Source organism: Lottia gigantea (assembly GCF_000327385.1).
Source record: "Lottia gigantea unplaced genomic scaffold LOTGIsca_119, whole genome shotgun sequence".
Taxonomy (NCBI): domain Eukaryota; kingdom Metazoa; phylum Mollusca; class Gastropoda; family Lottiidae; genus Lottia; species Lottia gigantea.
This window is the reverse complement of record NW_008707205.1, coordinates 12,386-34,925: the sequence shown is the minus strand read 5'-3', so window position 1 is coordinate 34,925 and position 22,540 is coordinate 12,386. Positions and strand designations below refer to the sequence as shown.

At 31.2% G+C, this 22,540-nt stretch overlaps 2 protein-coding genes across 2 annotated transcripts; one reads left to right on the top strand and one right to left on the bottom strand.

Moving 5' to 3' along the window:
* Positions 1-530: 530 nt before the first annotated feature.
* Positions 531-11,566, bottom strand: LOTGIDRAFT_237828 (hypothetical protein; the record flags this gene model as incomplete). Its single annotated transcript, XM_009047911.1, has 18 exons — positions 531-984; positions 1,563-1,642; positions 2,247-2,394; positions 3,211-3,286; positions 3,854-4,058; positions 4,352-4,473; positions 4,905-4,985; positions 5,250-5,319; positions 5,705-5,801; positions 6,940-7,080; positions 7,656-7,757; positions 8,137-8,325; positions 8,642-8,746; positions 9,480-9,634; positions 9,928-9,996; positions 10,380-10,519; positions 10,790-10,953; positions 11,442-11,566. 18 exons carry the CDS (start codon positions 11,564-11,566, stop codon positions 843-845), a joined length of 2,211 nt encoding a protein of 736 aa, XP_009046159.1. The 3' UTR covers positions 531-842.
* Positions 11,567-11,834: 268 nt separating this feature from the next.
* LOTGIDRAFT_137888 (hypothetical protein) lies at positions 11,835-20,169 on the top strand (the record flags this gene model as incomplete). Its single annotated transcript, XM_009047910.1, has 3 exons — positions 11,835-12,293; positions 18,892-18,942; positions 19,600-20,169. The coding sequence occupies 3 exons, from the start codon at positions 11,835-11,837 to the stop codon at positions 20,167-20,169; spliced, it is 1,080 nt and encodes a 359-aa protein (XP_009046158.1).
* Between the last annotated feature and the right edge of the window lie 2,371 nt (positions 20,170-22,540).

Genomic DNA, 22,540 nt, shown 5'->3' with positions numbered 1-22,540 from the left:
TAGAAGCTATACAAAGGACATACAAATAATACCATGCATAATAAGCCCAGTTTAAATGTTGAAATTAAAGCAGAATGGCCCTTTAACTACAGACAATTGCATTGAAATTGTTTTTTTGTAACATGCTGTAAATAATTTATCATAATTCAAAACAGGTGATCGAATTGATGTATTTACTGCAAGAAATACTTCTATTTTTACAAGTTTCTACAATTTAGATCCATACTTAAAGATGGGTTCCCTTATTTTCATTTATGAAAATGCTAATATTTATATGAATAGAAAGTTGAGGTGTTCTAATGACTTGGAAAAATACCAGTTTGTCTCACATGTCCATAATTAATTCATAATTAGCTAAATTAGAAGAGAATTATCAGCAGAATTCCAATGAGTGACCGATCAAGAAAGGTCAAAAAGTATTTTTTAGTTTATCCAGACTGTACATACATGGACAATTATGATTGGTTAAAACTCTTAATTATATGCAATAAGAATATAATGATATGATTAAGAATACATGATAATTCATTAGAAACACCAATTAATCAAATAGTTTGCTTAATTTGACACTAAAAAAAATAAGGAAACCCATCTTTAAGCTAGCATTTGGTTTGTAGTCCATCACAATCACTTTTTTACTCCCAACTACACACAAAATTTCCACATAGAAACTCTATTTGATCAAACTGATCAGTTATATACATGCTTCAATTCTTTTCTCATGCCTGTCACAGTTCATCGTGTTTTCATACACAATTCTGACACTTGGAAGGCGAATTTGTCTATCACAATGCAGCACATTTTGTTTTTGTAACCACTAACAGATTGCTAGTTTAGGAAGATTATCCACTAGATAAAAGCTTATCATCCTCTATATCCATTTCTTCTAGAAGAATTTTGAAACTGGGGTCACGACCTCTAAAGCGTCTGAACACTTCACTAGCAGGCACACCACATCCTAATGTCAGATAGGTATCTTTAAATCTGAAAATAAAAAGTACACAGTTAAGGATCCTTTCTACCATCAGGTCCTTGGCCAAACCTCTCAGCATTGATCTTTCCCGGATTATCTGTAGTCATTCGACTGGAATTATGAGTGAAGATGACTTGTTCAAGGTCATCACACTTTTACACGCCCATCGAGATTGGCTTGAAGTAACCAGAATAAAGCTGCGATTACATGTGAACTCAAACTCAATTTCAAACACATACTTAATAAGACAAACAGACCAGAGCTAATCCTTAGCAAATCCAGTTTTGGATTTTTTGTCCTCAAACACAACACCTCCGTCAGCGCAATGGATGGCTCAGTGAGTGATTTCTTACAGCTACAGACAGCTGGCAAGCTGCCAAAATGGAGTAGCCCCCTTATGTCATCATTACTGTGTGGTGACTTTCCTTTCCTCCTTCATACTTAACAATTTAATTTTGTGACCGTAAGAACTGGCTGGTTCAATAGTTTCATTGAAAATATAATAATGACCTAATGCTGCATGAAATTATATCTGATTTTAGACTCAAAATATATTTTCTCATGACAAAATTTACTTCACAAGTCTTACCTTTTTCCAAGTTCAACCATTTTTGTCTGATTTTCAAGCTCTGCTTCTTGAAATGCTCTGAATAAATCAGCAGCAACCATCTATGAATACAAAAATATGTGTTAAGTATTGACTTGATAACCATAATTACTTCTAGATGGTGTCAAATAATTTGAGATGGGAATGACTGGAATTCTTGTATTTTTTTTAAACCTGGATTCATATCTCAGTTTAAGGTACAGGTTTGCCATTCTTTTCGACCAATCATACCTTAGTCTCAGAAACCGGTAATTTTTTGGCTATTCAGTAATTGTGTTCAAAAGCTCACTATCAAAATAATCAACTCATCTTTTCTTGAGACTCTGTCAAGTATAGGAAAAGACATCATAGAAAAAGAAATTCCTTGTTTGGTGTATTTTTGCGATTTTCCTACTAGTGAAGACTATTTATAAGTCCCAAATTGACTCCCAATAATAGCAAACATGTCCCTTTACAATGATGGCAACTTGAGGTTAGCATACGTAATAAAAAAAAATTTCAGCTGTTATTATACATTTTTATTTCCATTTAATTGTAGTTAAACTTGGTGTCAATTTTTAAATGTTTAGGTTATTTCCCTCAATATTTGACACGGAAATGTCAAGAAAAAGCAAAATAAGGTCAGGTGTGACTTGTGACCAGGAGCTATCTCCACATAGAACTTACCTTGGACCAGACATGTGAGTAATACGCTGCTTTATGGTCATTGCATACAATATCAGAAAGAGCAAAGATTTCTGTGTAACCATTGTTGAAAGGAAATGGGTTCCACTTCTTCCAGGCTCTAGCCATTATGACGTTCCATTCATCATCTCTATAAACATAGAAATATTGATATATACAGCCAAATTTAATAGCAAGGACAAAATACATGATAGACTTTGCTTAAGAGAGAAGAACAAGATAGGAATAGATCTCACATAATCTGCTATAAATTTGAACACCTGAAAATTTCTCCTTAATGTTGAATTATAAACTAAAAAACTTTTTTCCCCTGACTTCAAACCTGAGTAAAATCTGATTTGACCGACTGTTCTTTTACTTAGTTCTATGCACTTAATAGGAGCTGAGGTGGCTCAGAGAGTTGGACACTTGCTCGCTAACCTGAAGGTCCAGGGTTTAATTCTAGCATAGGTCGAGATACATGTAGTTCCTTCGGATTTTGCAACCTGGTTTCCCACTGTCAGTAGTGCAGGTAAGAGGGGCTGACATGGAAAAAGCATATAGTTGTTCTGATGGGACAATAAACCCAAGTCCTGTGTGCTACAGGCTGTGCACGTTAAAGACAGTTGGAAATTTAAAGAGAGCAGGCTTATGCCGCTGTCCAGGCAAAATTTCCCTCACCGCATCGCATTGCATGTAGAAAAGTAGGACGTAAAACTCCATTCATTTCATTTCATTCCTATGCACTTACTATGCTTATATAATTTGGAGGTGGTTTTTTTCATTTTTTTGACATATTTGTATCCTAAGTAGATGTACATGGATACATAGTGAGATTATAGTAGGGCTTGCCGATATACAGTTATCATGATAAATACTGGTATTGGAATTTATTTCGTTAGTTATATCGCCTGATTAGAAAATAACGAAATATCGCCATATATTATGATATATTGTTGTTACTTACGTTGTATACAATTCTATATCTACTTCACTGTAGTACAACAATCTAACTATATCCCATTTCTCAAAATGTCTTTTATCTGAAACGAGAAAAGATCATGCGAAACTGTTGTCATGACTTTAACCTATTGATCCTTGGTTTTTGTGTGCATTTTTTCAAGATTAAATCCAACCAGAAGACACTTCTGTAATACTAACAGAGTTATTTTTAGCCTTTTTATGTGTATTGGGGATATAATGGCTCAAATTATGTACAGTCTGGTGTCATGATTTTAACCTATTGATCCTGTTTTTTTTTGTGTGCTGTCCATGACATTTTTTCAAGATTAAATCCAACCATGGTCGAAGAAGACACTTCTGTAATACTAACAGAGTTATTTTAAGCCTTTTTATGTGTATTGGGGATATAATGGCTCAAATACAAATATTTTTTAAAGATGGGTTCCCTCATTTTCATTTATGAAAATGCTAAAACTTATATGAATAGAAAGTAGAGGCATCTTTGTTTAGCCCAACTGTATGATAATTCATTTGAAACACCAAATTAATTTGCTTAATTTGACACTAAATAATAAGGAAGGAAACCCATCTTTAATAGTTGGGTATTCTTTAAAAATTGATTATTAACAAATAGCTATGACACTTACTTTTTATTAATGATTCTACAAGTTCCATTGGCATTGGTTGTTTAGTATCTATATGGCTCGTTATTTGTTGTAAAAAGAAAGGTTCATAACAAAACTTCTTAAAAAAATTTCCACAGATATCTCTAGCATCTACTTCCATGACTTGTAAATCTGCCAATTCAGCATATGGTACTTTAGCTAACAACTTTTGGAAAGCTTTTCCAAACTGCAATGCAATAAGGTTATATAATGCAAAGTACACTTTCAGAAAATTTATTGAATTGAGTTACTGTGTTGGGAACGATCACCCATCGAATACACATAATGCCACTCTGCAATTAAGTAACTCCACATATGATTTAAGGTGTTCATATAGGTAAAAAGCTCCTTATTTAATGTATTTATAATTCGATTTTCCATTGTTTTGATGTCCAATCAACTGATGGAAAATTCTTAGAAAATAGTCTCAAAATATACTGTCTTAAATTTAATGAATTTGTTGGTGCCCTTAATACTTACTAAAAAGAAAAACTCTGTAACTTGATCAAATGTCATGGTTGTTGGTGTATCTGGTATGGTAGATTGTGATAAAGATAATGATATAGTAGCAAATGGTTTAACATCCAATATCTCACTCTGATCTACAATATATATACAATAATATATATATATATAATGTCAATGGGGTTAATTTGCTCTCAAAGCCAGTAATATCAGAAAGCCCTCTTTGATTTGGACACCCTTTACTAAAGGCCCAGCAAACCTAAATCCAACTGCTGATTCAGATTGAGTTATCCGACTGCCATTAGGGCATACCCAGATAGATGTTAAGTGATGTAGGATGAGCTTTAGCATAGACTGTTAAAGTGTTGAAATCTTTACATGACATCATTTGCTTTGTTACTTTGAACAATGGTGATAAAGTGTTCTTATTTTGGTTTGCATGTGAAAGTCTGGTGACCTTGAAGAAGTCATCTCGCTTCATCATTCAACACAGGAAGATCAATGCTAATATATTGAGCCATGAACCAACTGGCTGACAGGATCCTCATGAACCTAAAATGACACTTACCTCTACCAAACATAACCTCACTTCTTTGGATTTTAGTTGGATATTCATGTGGGTCATAGAAAAAAGAAGCCAATTCCTCACCTACAAAGAATAATGACCTTGATTAAAATTATTACTGGTAAGACTTTTAAAGGCAAAAGTCCAAAAATAATGGACATAAGGTTGAGATGATACATGATAGTTTTATCACAAGACTGATAAATATTGCAAATACATTATGATACAATTGGCAGACTACTTAACTGTTGAATTGAATCAGTTTCATGATAATGATTATAAAACTTGATCACATACTTATCCTTTTTTTTTCATTCTGGGCTATTTAAAACAATCTATAGTACCTACCATCAGTATTGTATATCTTATATAGTTTAACAGTTGGCAACCATATATGATTCTCATCACATTCTACCTCCTACAAAAAATCAAAGATGAAAGGGCTATTTGACTTCTAAAATCTTAATTTAACATGTCCATGTTCACAGCCAACAGTTGGAAATATGAGCCTTCAAATCCATGCGTGTCCAGAACTGTCAGCATATGAATATTAAAAGGGAGAACCATCTTTTCTTAAGACATATAGAAACAGAAAGTGAAATTCCTAGTTTGAGGTATTTTTGAAGGAATTATGCGGTTTTCGTACATTTCTAGTACGTCTATTCAAGACCCAAATCAAATCCGCAAAAATGGTAAACATGTCCCTTAAAAAAGTCACGATTCAATTCTTGCCCAATTTGAATGATTCATCTTAGCTTGGTAATGTGAGGACCAGATTAAGCAGAAGATATTTCATGACTGACCTTTATTGTAATACCAAATAGTGACTCGCATAGACCGAAAAACTTTTCTTCTACACTTGATAAAGCGAAGTAGTCACTCACAACATTTTCATCTATTCTGAAAAATAAAGAGGTACCTATAATAATTATTTATTTTCATTGAGAGCAATCAATGTATACCAAGATGTCAGTGTACTGAAAGTTATTTTTAAGGCAAGGCCAAGGACTTGTATCATCTATTGTAAAGGAATTTTTATTTTTCATCACAGAGAATTGTATTTGTTAGCTTTTGCAAGTAAATGTAATGTCAGTTAATTTGTAATATCATGTCAGATAATCTGTAATATCATGTCGGTTAATCTGTAATATCCTGTCAGTTAATTTGTGATTTCATATCAGTTAATCTGTAATATCATGTCAGATAATCTGTAATATCATGTCAGATAATCTGTAATATCATGTCAGTTAATTTGTAATATCATATCAGTTAATCTGTAACATCATGTCAGTTAATTTGCGATATCATGTCAGATAATCTGTAACATCATGTCAGTTAATTTGCGATATCATATCAGTTAATCTGTAATATCATGTCAGTTAATTTGTAATATCATTTTTCATCACAGAGAATTGTATTTGTTAGCTTTTGCAAGTAAATGTAATGTCAGTTAATTTGTAATATCATGTCAGATAATCTGTAATATCATGTCGGTTAATCTGTAATATCCTGTCAGTTAATTTGTGATTTCATATCAGTTAATCTGTAATATCATGTCAGATAATCTGTAATATCATGTCAGATAATCTGTAATATCATGTCAGTTAATTTGTAATATCATATCAGTTAATCTGTAACATCATGTCAGTTAATTTGCGATATCATGTCAGATAATCTGTAACATCATGTCAGTTAATTTGCGATATCATATCAGTTAATCTGTAATATCATGTCAGTTAATTTGTAATATCATGTCAGTTAATTTGTAATATGTCAGTTAATTTGTAATATCATGTCAGTTAATCTGTAACATCATCAATCTGTAATATCACGTCATTTAATTTGTAATATCATGTCACTTAATACATAATATCATTATCCGAAATTAAGCAGATTGAATGAGGTGCCCAAATAAAGGGAAGAAATTATTTATTTGCAATTGTTAGGTTGTAAATAAGTAAGATTTAATAATAATTTAATACATACATAAATAAATAAAATATTACCATAATAAATATATAGATCTATATTTACTTACGGATATAAATGATTTGCTTGAAGATTTCTAAAATATTCTACATCCCACATTTCTAACTTATGAGGAAAACCACAAGATTTAGCAAACTCTTGCAGCTCCTCTAGTTCCTCTATTACTTCTGGATATAACTCCTTGTTATACCTTAAATGATAAATTCACTAAATTTAAATATCAAGTGGGTACTGTCGCGAAAGTATTTGCCTCCACTTTTTTCAGGATGAACATGTCTTTTGGTCTGTATAGCATTATTGGTGTAAACCATATTGATCATGTGACAAACTGAGTTAATGACAAAGTTTCTGGTGTTATCAATTGCGTTTTCACGCCAATATACAGACCAAAAATTAATTCTTATATTTGTATTTCAAATCTTTTAATACAAACTTTATTATTTTAAACAAGCTGTTAATTTCATTTTTCATCTTCGATCAAGTCATTGTTTTGTTTTGAAATGTATTCATACGCCCTTTTGTCAAATGACAAACTATAGTTAATAAGAAACGCCAGTTGACGTAACAGTCTTATAGAAAGGAATAGAAATAGTAGAAATGTAAAAATTTACATCAGTTTTGCTAGACTAGACAGTTTACAATATAATTAAGCATGAGAATGTCTTTATTTTCCTTTCGCGTATGATTAACAACAAAATATTGGCAACATCTTCTTGAAATTTTGAAATAAATTTTGTCAATCTTTTCTTTATAAGACACACTTACAATCTAAACAAAGCTTTAACATTGTCAACAGAACCAGCCATTTTAGAATCCAGAGAAAGTTCAGCATACGAATTATACCCTAATATAGTAGCATTAATATCCCTGAAATGATAAATATAACTGAAAATTGAGTTATTGAAAAATAAAACTGTTTGGGTAGTAAATTTTGGGATTATTGCAACACATGGACAAATAAAATAACGATAGAAGGAAAATGATTAAGGTAATCAATACTAAAAAGAATTTTAAGATTTCCATAGATAAATGCCAACAGAGATCCTCATAGCAGGGATCACCAAAAAGGGATCAACACAGATCCCAAAATATTTTTCAAATTGTGTTCAAACAGAAATTTAACAGAGAATTCGACTTGCTTTTTATAAGAATTTCCAAAAAATAACTGAAAATATATAATAAGTAATTCATTTGATATTGTAATTAGTACTTCCACTAAAGTTTTTTTTATGAATGCAGTACTTACGTTTGATTCAGAAGATTTTCAAGGACATCTCTGGTACAAATATTAGTACCATGATAGCCAATACCACATCTCTGCATATAATCACCATATAATATACATCTAGTAGGTCTATCTGAACAGTATTTCATAATGGCATGGTAAATATCTTTATGAAATGTTAAACGCCAGGGTCCTCTGTGTGGGGTGCGACTGAAATAGACATATGTATTGGTAGGAAATGTGACAGCCCATGATCCTTATTCTTCAGTTTAAGGATTAGCGTTAAAAACTGGCAGCTAACGAAGACACTCTTCGGTTTAATACTTCATTTTTCTGGTTGACATGTACACAATACATTGTTACAATCAATTATACAACAAGGAAAATAAGCTATCAAAATCACAATTGCAGAGGTCAGCTGACATTGCCAATTAGGCAGACAGGAAAGAGTCAGTTAGCTGTTCATGGAAAGTGTAAGTGCTTGCTGTCCAAGACAGACTCTTTCACTTCAGGAAGGAAGTCTTACCCATCTACTGCAGTTGCTCTTAAAACATCAAGAGGAACATCTTGTAGAATTCTAAAATCATAGATGACTTTAACATAGATTTCATCACACCTATATACTAAATGCCTAGAAATAGAAAAAGAATTAACATGTTATCTTAAAAAACTCTAATAGAGCTCAACAGGATTTTTGAAGTTGCCATATTGAGGTCATACCCATACAAAACATTTTTGAATTAAAGATGGGTTCCCTTATTTTTATTTATGAATAAAAAATAGAGGTGTTCTAATGACAAATACAAGTTTGTCTCACAAGTCCATAATTAATTCCTAATTAGCTAAATTAGAAGAGAATTACTAGCAGAATTCCGATGAGTAACCGATCAGGAAAGGTCAAAAAGTCTTTTTTCTTGTTTATCCAGACTGTACATACATGGACATTTATGATTAGTTAAAACTCTTCACTATATGCAATAAGATTATAATGATATGATTAAGAATACATGATAATTCAGTAGAAACACCAATTAATCAAATAATTTGCTTAATTTGACACTAAAAAAGTAAGTTCACTATATGCAATAAGATTATAATGATATGATTAAGAATACATGATAATTCATTAGAAACACCAATTAATCAAATAATTTGCTTAATTTGACACTAAAAAAGTAAGGAAACCCATCTTTAAAGAAACCACAAAAACAGACAAGAAATTAGTAGGCTTCAGACAGAAGCTTTAATTTTACCAAATATGAAGGAGACAAGAAAAACTCTTGAATTCCTAGATCCATATTACTATTGAGATTTTCAATTCTGTAAAGGTATAACAGAAGATATAATTAAATTATTCAACTTACCTATATGTTTGACACAAATTTTCATAATAGTCTACAGCATTGGAATATTTCTTTTTCTCAGTGCCTAGATGTACACCATTTATGACCATATTGTGTAAATAATAATTGACTAATGTAGTTTGATATTCATCTAATTCTTGATTCACTTTCATTTCCTATAATAAAATTTGATATAGATCCAATACAATAGTGGCAAATTGAGCTCAATGTTATTTGGCTTAATCTGGTATTGTGGTATGTTTTCTGATTCAGGCAGAAACAGTATCTTTCTCAAAACTTGATGGGATATCCTGTGTGCTAGCAATTAAAATGAGCCCAATCAGGACTCTGGGAGCAGAAACATTTAATATTAATAAAGGGCAATAACTCATGTTATGGATTGACAGCAGAAATTTTCCACAAAAAGAGAAAACTTTAATAATTGAAAACAATGCTTCTATAAGCTTACCCTAATTGTATCATAAAAGGCTTCACTTCTGAATCTTTCAACTCTACTCATTACAGTTTGTGGCCTTAACTGAATATAAAAATGAAATATCAAATAAATACACATAAAACAATATTAGCTTTGTGGTACCGGTACTAGGTTGACAGACCTAATTGCAGAGTGGCATTAAGTGTTTAGAAGAAGGTAGCAAGACAGAACACATAACTTCATAAAGTGGAGCAAAGCAAAGTTTTTGACTCCATTGTTCAAAACTTTATCCTACACTTCGGATAAAACTTTTGAAATATCGACATGGGAAGAGTCTTTGGTCAAGAAACTAATTGGTGCTCCACTTTTTGGATGTAAAAATTCTCATGTAACCAGAAATAGATTATCCTAATAAGACTGTCAGAATATTTAAGATGCAATTTGTCATTCTTGTAAAGTATATAAAAAAATCAGCATCTTCTTACCCTTTCTTTCACTGACATGAACTCGCCGTCTCTTGATAAGAAACAACACAATTCTGTTAAGGTTTCAGCAAAATTCAAAGGAATAGAAATGTTCTCAATACATCCAAATATTTCATTGAATGTCTTCTTTTTCTTTGAATCTATGTGAAAAATTATACATCATAACATTATTATCAATATTATTAAATATAATGGAAATTATTGATGATCTTTAATATATCAGTTTTCTTCATTGTTCCATTACCCCTGCATGGTGATTGCCGAAACATCAAATAGAAATGATTCTTGACAATTTAAAATATTTTTCTACCTACAAGACAAACTGACAACTCTATAATCCCTAAAAAACATCGGTATTTCCAATATTGTCATGAATATTAGGCTTTATTTAGTATAAGCTTATCGCTTACCTTTCAGTTCAAACATCAGATTACCAACTTCTGTGTGATATAAGATAGAACGTTTCACAGTTCCTGTCAACATTTTAGCAGGAGTGATCTCTGACATATTTGGATAGTTTTTATAATCCATGAATGTGTTGGTCTCTTCTGTGTCTGGTGGCAACATTGGTAAACTGAAATAAAGACAGATATCTTGTTATCTCCAGTTAAGAAGGATCAGCTATCTGTAGTACTTTTCAGATTCAAATAGAAAAAAAAAGGATTGACATTTCGATAACAACAGTGGCTTTCAGCAAAGTCCCACAAAAAATTCTTGAGAGGCTATAAGCTTTAACAGGCCGAAGTAATCATCTCCGTTTCATGACTGTTGACATCATTCTTCAATATAGATATTTAAATATTGTGACTTTGAAGTTTTTTATTTATATAATTGTAGGTGATCCAGAAGTCAGAGGATTTTCATTCTGGAAAGCTAGCCTAGTGATGAGGAGGAATAGTTGGAATTCCTACAGATACAGTGAATGAGTGTCAGTACTGCAAAGTTGCCGTAGTCATCTTTAATGATTTATTATTAATATCAGATCGGCAGTTACGTAAAATTAGTAAAGACGCTTGTGACATTGCAATTAAAACGCAATTTTGATATCGTGAGAACACATACAATACATGAAATACACCAGCTTCAGCCAACTTGAAATCTTTGGCACCACGTACTGATGTCCTCGAAATACATTGAATATTACGTAAATATTGTCTTGTATTTCGGAAAACCATGGACGCAGCCATTTTGGATATCTAGAATTACTTCCCTTTGGTAAATTCTTATACACTCTTTAATCGTACATCATAAATTTGTGTTTTGTGATATTAATTAAATTTTTACGTAATTTCAAATATCTTTTGCACAGTGAAAATGAATAGTTCAATAAACCATCTTTGAAAATCATGTGCGATACAATGATGATGCTATTTATATTAGATCACGAAAGAATGAGCCATGGAATGTTGACGGAAGTGTTTACTCCTGACGTCATGGGAGGGGTTTTAAGGCAAAATGGCGACGCTCTTGACATGTTGTCTCAGCGAAAGAGACAAAAGTCAACGACTAACAAGTCGTGACATCGATAGAAGATTAAATAGGGATAGAATGACATTTAGAAGAACCGTAAGGATTTTACTTTTGGGTGCTGGTGAAAGTGGGAAGAGCACATTTTTGAAACAAATGAGGATTATTCACGGTGTTGACTTCGACAATGAAGATCTTCAGGAGTTCAAATCTATCATTTATAACAATATAGTGAAAGGTATGCGCGTATTGATAGACGCCAGAGATAAGTTAGGCATACCGTGGGGTGACGAGACAAATGTCAAAGATGCCAACTTTGTTTTTAGTTTTGATGGGAATAATAAACTCGATGATCACACCTTCCTTCAGTATGTGGAACCAATGAAAAACTTATGGAATGATAATGGAATCAGAACAGCCTTTGACAGAAGAAGAGAGTTTCAATTGGTAGGTATACTGAATGCCATTGACAGTCCACTATCAATATTAACACTTACATGATTACAGCCAAAGGGCCAAGGCTAGTAGGTGGGAAGGATCTTGTCCTGTTTAAACACAAGTTATAAGCTTGTTATTATATAGACTCTAGTACTACCAATACAGTTATGTAGCCAATGTAAAAAAAGAACAGGGAAACAAATACCCCCTTTAATATTTAAAAAGCTAGATGCTTATCGTTAATTTTGTGTTCCTTGGAAGTAGGACAACTCTGACAAATAGAGAAAACTGGGAGTAAGCCTTCTAGCCTTTTTTTTTTTAAGGGCACAGATGTACCATTATTTTAACCAATCATACTTTAGTCTCAGAAACTTGATTGTTTCAGCTAAGCCAATCAGCTCACCATCTAAATATGAGCCTTCAAATCTATGTGTGTCCAGAATTATCCCCATTTGAATGTTAAAATGATTTATCATTTTAAGATACTCTGTGATATAGAAAAGCCATATATAAAAATAGTGAGTAAAATTCCTAGTTTGTAGTGTATTTAAAGGAATTATGTGATTTTAGTACATGTCTAGAACTTCTGAAGACTATTTACATATACTCAAGACTAAAATCAACCCCCAATACGGCGCATCTGTCCCTTTAAAATTGGACCAATGTCCAAGACAACTTGGACTACGTTTTATTAGATTTGGACCCTGTTTTATTTGACTAAGACTTTCTACTGAAACCATTGTCTGAAATTGGAATGGTCTTGATAAGCTAAGCTATTTTATGATTTATTGGTAGACAAGGATTTTTGTCCATTCTTTAAAAGACAATTCAGATAAGATTGTAAATGTAACTAATGTTAAAAGTCTAAAATTAGGATGGACTGTTATTAATCTAATGCTTTCAGAATTTGATTTAACTGCTCAATCCAGGATGTAATTTCATAAGGAAGTGTTTGAAATTTGCTAGTTATATTGCAATAATCTCAGTAATGATTAGGCCCTAATTTCTATCAATAAATGTAAATGTGTGGTAGATCATAATTCACTGTGTTACTAGCACTTAAAGAAGCGATATGAATGTTATGATTTTAGAAAAATAGATAAAAGCTTTCAGAAGGGTATCAGGAGTCAAAGATATGATAGTATAGGCCTAATCTGTTGCATTTTACAACCAGAAGTTTTTAATCCATAGTTATATTTATATCTTATCATATGATGTTTATATATATAAGTGGTCTTCTACTGTTTATATTTAAACACATATCTGATTTCAGAGTAAATAAATACTTTTAGTTACCAGTATGACTGACATATTGATATCATTATAGATAAAGTATTAATATTTAATATTGCACACAGCAGAATATTATGTTAGTCTTACCTATATATATTCTTGAACGTACCCAATATGGTCAATCAATATATATCAAATATTGTAAGTAACTATAGGCATTAAGCTTATATTATATAAGCCCTTTGCGATAAGGCCCTTTGCAATAGTGACATCATAAAAGTTTAGGTAGAATTGTAAAATCACAGACGATCGAAAAATGGAATGGTGCAAATTGATGCTATCAATGTCCTCTATACTGGTATAAGCTTATAAAAGGTGTAGAAAGCCTTTTTACAATCCCTATAAGTGCTATTTGTAAAAAAAATTTCTGGACAATCATTAAATTTATCATGCAATGTTTTAATTAAAAAATTATTCAGCCTGATATTCAATGCAAAGTCTCAAATAAGATTACTAAGTAATTAACATTTGTGATGTTTTGAACATTTTATTTACATATTGCCTACAGTTGATTATCTTTGAACTTCACTTTTTGCTTCTTCTTTTTAAATTCTCCTTAGCCTATATCAACATTGCATTATATTTAAAGCTTATATTATGAGACTGGTAAACCCATTATTTACTAAGTATATTTTGTTACAAATATCTCTATGGGAGGTGAATAATACACAGTTTTTAAGGTGGACTTTTACTATATTTGATGTTCTGTACGTTAATTTTGTAAGGGCTTTCAAGGGTGGGGTATAGCTGATTCCCTTAAGATGAACCATTGTACGGTAGCTAGCTCTTTAGTGTTGACTATTGAGATGATTTTCTAATTCTTACAGAGAATGAAACACTGAATTGACCTAACCAGTTGAAGACTTTTCAGAGTGACAGCTGGTATTCCTAGAAGTTGGTAAAAATAAATGATATTGCTATTTTGTGTCAACTATAGATTGTTTGAAGTTTTATGATAGTAGAAATATCTGAAGGTTGCATACGGTGAAACTCTGAGGAACTATACAATTGATGTATTGAGCACTATTTAAACAGTGTAAATTTTGTATTGCTTTATGATAGTTACAGTAGTAAGTCTCAATTTGAGTGTCACTTTTATAATTTTACAACTATTATCAGTGTATCTCTGTACCAGTATGTAAGGAGGAAAAGAAAAAGCTAAGCCATGATGACATTAAATATGTTAGCTTAATTTTACCCCAAACATTACCATTACATTAGTTTAGTTATTCTAAATTAATCCTGGTAGAATTCAATATGGTTATAATATTTCAACACTGTGCAGCCACTTGATTATGTTTATGCTTTAATTGCACTAGGAAGGAGTATATTGAATGCAGTGGTCAATAAACTCATTCAGTCAATTGATAGTGAAGATTAAAATAGCTTACCAAGATATTTGTTCTTAGTGGTTATAGAACTCATTCAGTTAATTGATAATTAAGATTAAAATAGCAAACCAAGATAGTTGTTCTTAGTTAGTGAACTCTTTCAGTCAGTTGATAGTGAAGATTAAAATAGCAAACCAAAATAGTTGCTCTTAGTGGTTAGTGAACTCTTTCAGTCAATTGATAGGGAAGATTAAAGTTGCTAACTAGCATAGTTGTTCTTAGTGGTCTGTGAATTCATTTTGTCAATTGAAAAGTTCAAAATTAAATTGCTGTAATCATGATAGTTAAATCTTAGTGGTTTGCCAACTCGTTCAGTCAATTGATGACAGCTATAAATCAAGATAGTTATTTTGAGTAGCTTGGGAACTCAATTGATGTAAAAGATCAAGTCCTCTATTCTGAAAAATTAATATGACTTTTTGAGCCCCCCTTAAAAAATTTAGGCCTGCAATTTGCTTGGAATCAAAATAAATCAAATTATCAATTTGTTGAAAGATAAACAAAATGAGTCTTTGTTCATTAGTAGACTTACTTGGTACCAAAGAATCTGTCAAATAACTAAATTTATTTCTATTCTTTAGTCATGGCACCTCTTAAGTCCAACTGATTCATGAATATATTTACTCTTATTTACCAAGTTTGAGACATTGAATTTTATATCCTTTCTAAGAGGTAGTATTCCTTTAAAAACATAAACATGTCTATTTTGGATTAAAAAGATACCCGAGACAGTCAAAACAGCAGAACTTGACTAACAGGTACAGCAAGTTCACAATAAATTATATGTTACTACAGTATGTGTAGTATAGTTATGATGAATGGGTGTGTAGAGATATATGAACAAATATTTTCCTTGTATGCTTGTTTTTTTTTGTCATGGTTATTGTAGCTGTCTACACTACTGTCAATTAAACATCCTTGTTTGTGTCAACTATTAAAAATATAGTTAGGTGAAATATGCTGTCTAATAATGATAGTTATTTTTGTATAAAAATGGTTTGATTTAGACTTATTGAATATTAAGGCTTATATAATGCCAACATTAGGTTGCTACATTATTTTAAAGATGGGTTTCCTCATTTCTTAGTGTCAAATTAAACAATGAATTGGTGTTTCTAATGAATTATCATGTATTCTTAATCATATCATTTTGTTCTTATTGCATATAACTAAAGAGTTTTAACCAATCATAAATGTCCATATATGTACAGTCCAGTCATGGATAAACAAAAAAAGACTTTTTGACCTTTCTTGATCGGGTCACTCATTTGAATTCTGGTGGTTATTCTCTTCTAATTTAGCTAATTATGAATTAATTATGGACATTGGAATATTTACTGATATTTTTCTAAGTCATTAGAACACATCTACTTTCTATTCATATAAGTATTAGCATTTTCATTTTCACAAATGAAAATAAGGGAACCCATCTTTAAAAGTTCAGACTTCAATTAAGGGACAAATGTGCTGCCGTTTTGGGGGGTTGATTTGACTAAATAGTCTTCAGAAGTACTAGAAATGTATGAAAAAACGCATAATTCCTTCAACAATATCTCAAACTAGGAAATTCTTTTCATATTTCTAGAGATGTCTTTTCTATTTATGGTAGTGTTTCAAACGCGGATAATTCTGGACACACATGGTTTTGAAGGCTCAAATTTTGATGGTGTGATGTGAACACTATTGGCTTAGCTAAAAAAATCCCGTTTCTGAGACTAAAGTATGATTGGTAAAAAAAATCTGTACCTTTAATTCATTCAACCTTTGAAAGTTAATCATTGAAAATCTCCAGGACATTAAATTGTTAGAAAGTATGGCAATTTTTTGTCAAGAATTGATTGTCAGTCATTATGTATGGGTAGAATATTTGAAACAATGAATTATTGTGCTATGAATTTTATCATTTTGATCATTGTTTATTAAATGTCAAAGTAACATTTATGAGTAGTAACAAAGTTTCCCTTCAGCACAAAACTTACCTACAATAAATTATACTACTGAACAAAGCAATGAATAAGAGCTTATTAATAGTTAGATACTTTGACACAAAAGAACCACTGGAATTTAAAATTTTGACATGTGTTTTCTCATTATTTTGAGAAAGCATAGTATTATCAATGTAATACGAATAACTTTGTAATTTCATATTGTAATATACAGTGTTATATGACTTCAATTGATTAAATAATGATTCATAAATTTATGATATTTGAAATAATGTATCAAGTTGCAATGTCACTCATTTATTATTAAATATTAAGTGTGAAGTTGTGAATCATTGAATAACTAATGTATGTCAATTGCCTATCCTAATAATGAATGAGAAGATCAAAGACGAGATAGTATCTTTAGTGTTCAAATTTGAATTGTTTTGTACTGACTTCTTGTTCATTGACCTATAGGATTGTATTGTGTTTAAGGATATGGACTTGACTATATTTATCTGTCTTATCCACTTTTGAATTGGAGCTTCGATTGAGAAGTTCAGCTATAGCAAGGGCTTGTTTTGAATTGTTACAACTGTTTATTGAAACCGTAACAAATTCAACTTTAATTAAGCATATAACTTGAATCTACTCTTCTAGAAGAAATTCATAAAATGTGATCAGTTAAAGCAACATTGTACTTTTTTTGTAATTCAATGTGTATTTTAACATATTTGAAAGTCTTAAAACAAATTCTTTGTGATCAAGTAGATACGTAGATATAAATAGCATACAGAATGCCACTTTAAGGTCATAGATTTATTTGGAACATTTTCACAGTTGATCATACATGTGCGCATATGTGGACATATGCTAGACATCCTCAAAAAAGAAATAAATGCAGGAAAAATAGCCAGAATTCCCCAAACATGAGAGTATATTAAATTACACAGCTGAAATATTTAAGAATGTTATCTAACATCATAAACAGTTTATGGAATAACTAATATTATAATTGGTACAATAAACAATAGGTCACATTTATAAAGATGATGACTTGATATCAATAAATAGAATTTATAGGAAGACTAAGGGAAAATTGTCTCATCATTTCCAAACATTCAGCACATGATTAACATAAGACTGGTTACATTTCCTCAAAGGTAACTATGATATTTCAGATTTTGATTTATGTAAGACATTTCTTAAGTTCATGAGATTGTTTCCGACTTATTGACCTTTTTTTGTAAAAATCGTATACAAATAAGTGTGGATAAGACTAGAATTTTTATAAATCCTGGCAGGCAGAGGTCGAGATATAAGCTTACTTTAGGTTTTTCAAAGTTTAAAGTCAGTCATGGGATTATAAACCAGAGCAAGGCTGGTAACAAAGATCCCTTGACAATAGGGTTTATGTTGAAGCCTTGGCAATTCCCCTCTGTATACTTTATATCCCCAATAAGGTGCATAAAAGTTTCATTTCAATTTCCAACTCAGAATTTACCAATTTACTGCAATTAAATGAATATGTATTGTAATTTCAAACGGATAAGCTTAGATTAGGTGGTTACAAATTTGGCATATAGAGCTATAGAGATATTTCAATGGAATTGTTATGTATTCTTATTACACATGGTGTTTATCTCTATAACTGCAGGTTTCTGTCTCAATGTAAATAGTGTTGGAATTGATTCTGTAACACTTGTATATATGTAATTAAACACTCTGGTACATAAATCATCTCCTTCAGGATTTAAAAGACTATTTCCTTGCCAGAATATAAAGTATTGTATATATTTTGTTTTCCGTGAGCTGTATTTTTGTTTTAACCCTTTGAGTTAGTCTTACAAATAAACAGAAGTTTAGAGTACACAACCCCATGCAGTATTTGTAATTTGTACTGTGGACCATCAGAATATTTCACTTCTTTTAATGTACATCTCCAGCTTAGGTATTTTAAACTAAATTTATTTAATTGCTTATTTTTTTATGTTTCAGGGAGATTCATTACTGTATTTTGCCAATAATTTAGATAGAATAGGACAACTGGTAATTATTTTCTTATTTTCAAATTTAATTTAAGACATTAAAAAAATTTAACTTAATAGATTCAATGATGACATAAGTTGATTCAACTTTTGATATGTCGTCCCTAATCACTTTTCCTACTTGTTGACAATCAGTACGTCTTTCGATCAAACTTGTCAGGTATCTCCCGTTCACTCCTGATTTTGTCGTAGAGCTGTCATGGATTTTTTGAGAGATAAAAAATTGATAAGTGTGTGCACTGGCCTTTACAAAAATGGAAATGAGACATCTGTTTTGTCCTAAAAAAAAATCCCCTAAAGCAGTTTTAGTCAAGAATTTTGTCTTGAGTTTCAACCACTTGCATGAGCACACGAGGAGACAAAAATCTCCTGTTGGTTTTCCACCTTGACGATTATCACGTGCGGAGCATGGGAAATGAATCTGATCAGATGATGACGGTCTGTCTTGAAGATGAAACTATCGGAGACAATTATCAAACTTTGCGACACGATGATCTTGTCGTGGAAACACGGACACAAGCAAGATTTTACTCAAGATTCAAGTTAGCGACAAAAATCTCCGACCAAGACCGCTCGTGTGCCTGCACCTTAGTTGACTGTCTTTGGCCCTATTTGTATGTCATTACTTTTGTGTAACTTACCTTGTTTTTTGTTTCAGAACTACATTCCAACTAAAGATGATATTTTACTGTCTAGGAAGGCTACAAAAGGAATCATAGAAAAGATTCTCCATATCAGAGGTGTACCATTTATGTTCATTGATGTAGGAGGTCAAAGGTCACAGCGTCAAAAATGGTTTCAGTGTTTCGAGGGCATTACATCAATACTATTTTTAGCATCATCCAGTGAATTTGATCAAGTTTTAATGGAAGATCGTAAAACCAACAGAATGCAGGAATCCTGTTTTATTTTTGAAACAATAATCAATAACAAATCTTTTGTGAATGTGTCGGTTATTTTATTTTTAAACAAAATGGATTTATTGACAGAAAAGGTCAAGGCAGTGAATATCAGTGACTATTTCCCCGATTTTCAAGGTGACCCACACAATATTGAAAATGTGAAGACTTTCTTACTGCGGATGTTCGACTCTCGCAGACGTGATAAAGCGAAACCACTATTTCATCATTTTACTACTGCAATTGACACAAAAAATATTGAGCGAGTTTTTCGCGACGTAAGAGACACTATCTTACACGATAACCTCAAATCCTTGATGCTGCAATAACACAAATTATTTCCTCTTTTAGAATAATTTGTTGCTGAAATTATATATTATATATGGTTTGAGAGTATTTAAATTCTAATTGTATTATAACTGTTTTGTATGTGATTATGTGATCATCTTATTCTCTGCTTTTCAAATTGAATAATGGAGGACGACTTGATCTGATCTTTTTGGGGATATGTAGGCCTTACGTATGGAAAAGGAAGTTTCTATACCAGTGATGGACAAATCAAATAGAGAAAGTCTTAACTCAAATGAAAATTCACTAAATCTGAGGGAGATAAAAATAAACCGGATCTTCATGGCAGACAAATGGCAATGGAGTGCTTATCTTGCATCATTTATCATCCAAGTCTTGGTTCAAATGCATTGTGGAAATAACAGTTCTATATGTTTGGTTTCATGTATTTTATGTTTCTAATGTTTACTTCACCTATACTAGGATCTGAAGGTATTTTAAGAAATATTGTTCAAAAATCCAACCAATCAAATGCTACATTGCATACAGTTAGTAAGAAAGTCTGTGATCTTCTTTAAGGAGTATTGACTTTTTTTTTAATTCTGAAAAGTTTGACAGATCTAACTTGATTTCAAAAGAATGTTTTCAGATCTAGATTGGGTGAAATAACTCAAAGAAAAAAATTATCTCAAGCTGTATTTAATTATAATTGCCAGTCTGCTATTGTCTACTTAAGGAATTTGTAACAGAGAGATTATTTTAGATAAGTATTTGAGTAGCTCTCCCAGGTATTATTTCATCTAATAAGTTTATAAGAAATATTTGATGCATGCAATGACTATATGTATTTCCCCTTCAAGCAGAGTTTGATAAGAGAATTGTTGATATGTATATAGCCATTCATTTCTATTATTATCAGGTACATATAATCCTTCCAATTTCTTATGATCCTTCATACATCAGCCATTAATAATCATGTAATTTTATGATACCGATACCAGTAGTTATGTAAAGATGGATTCCCACATTTTCGTGTCACGTCAAACTAATCCAGAATTTACTGTATCAAAAGAGAAGAAAAGATATAAAACATTTTTATATGAGTCAACCCATGGTTATAATTTATGAAAGGAAAACAAAACATTTTGATATTAAATTTGAAATGTGGCAACCCAACTTTAAGATGACAGGAGAAAAAAAATCCATTTAGATAAAGGCTAACCATTAGCACACTTGTTTGTTGTAAAAACAACTGATAGTAAATGGGTGGTAAGAAGAGTGTTTTATTGGTGTATTAGTACTAAAATCAAGTGTACCATATAAACCATCTTATGATATGATTTATGGTCTTGACTAGCCTAGACTACATTATATACTGCTGATACTTTGATAAGTAATTTGATATATATTTATAGAGATCCTAGTCCACTTTTATTATCCTTAATATTGTATAGTATATGTTTATATATTTCAATACCTAATTTGATGTATTCAGCACATTTGAACATACATTTTTAGAATCCTCACCTTTTGATTCTTTTGTAACAAACATACAGTTTTTGAATTATGCTGAAACTGAGCCCAATTTTTAGCGATCTTTGACCTTTTTTAAGAATTAAAATCTGATACTGGGTTCTCTACAAACCACATTAATGCTAAGACTACTCACACACTGTTAAAGTGTCATGTTGAAACTAAGTAATATCTGCTTTTTTATTTTAATTATTTCTATAGGGTTCTCAAAGCTGAAGAAGACAAAATAGTTGCAAGATAAACCACATTGCTGCATTCATATTATTGATTATTCATCTTATTACACTGACTAAATAATATATGGAAATATCGTTTTACAAATTCGAATTATCAGTCCATGATATATGAGTCAAGTTACCTGTTTTTTTACAATGAAAAACATATATTATGTCTAGGTCCTCTATACAGTTGAGAAAATATATTAGAAAACTCTTTGGCTTTAAGATTGACTGAAATGAATGAACATTTTGCTATGAAATTTTTGAAGTGATATATTAAAGCTCAATTTTGATTACTGAAAGAAAATTGTAAGCTAATGCAAAATTCTCTTCATTGCACGCTACACAGCTTGGCAGAATGTGGAACAGAAAAGTTGAGCAGGATTCTTTAGTTTTACTTTCATTTGCTAGTAATTTGATCAATAATAAATATTTGATAAATGTCTTTGTGAAAATTTCGTACAATGTCAAATACTTGTGGCAAGTTTATTAGAGCATGTAAAGATAGTATGTAAATAAAAAATGGATTTTATTTGTAGCCTATAAAATGATTTGGTGAAATTTGGGTATATATTTGTTATGATATGAGCAAATCTCACTGATACATGTCACAAAAATGCTGTTATCAATCAAAATATTTACATTATTGTCATTTTGGTTG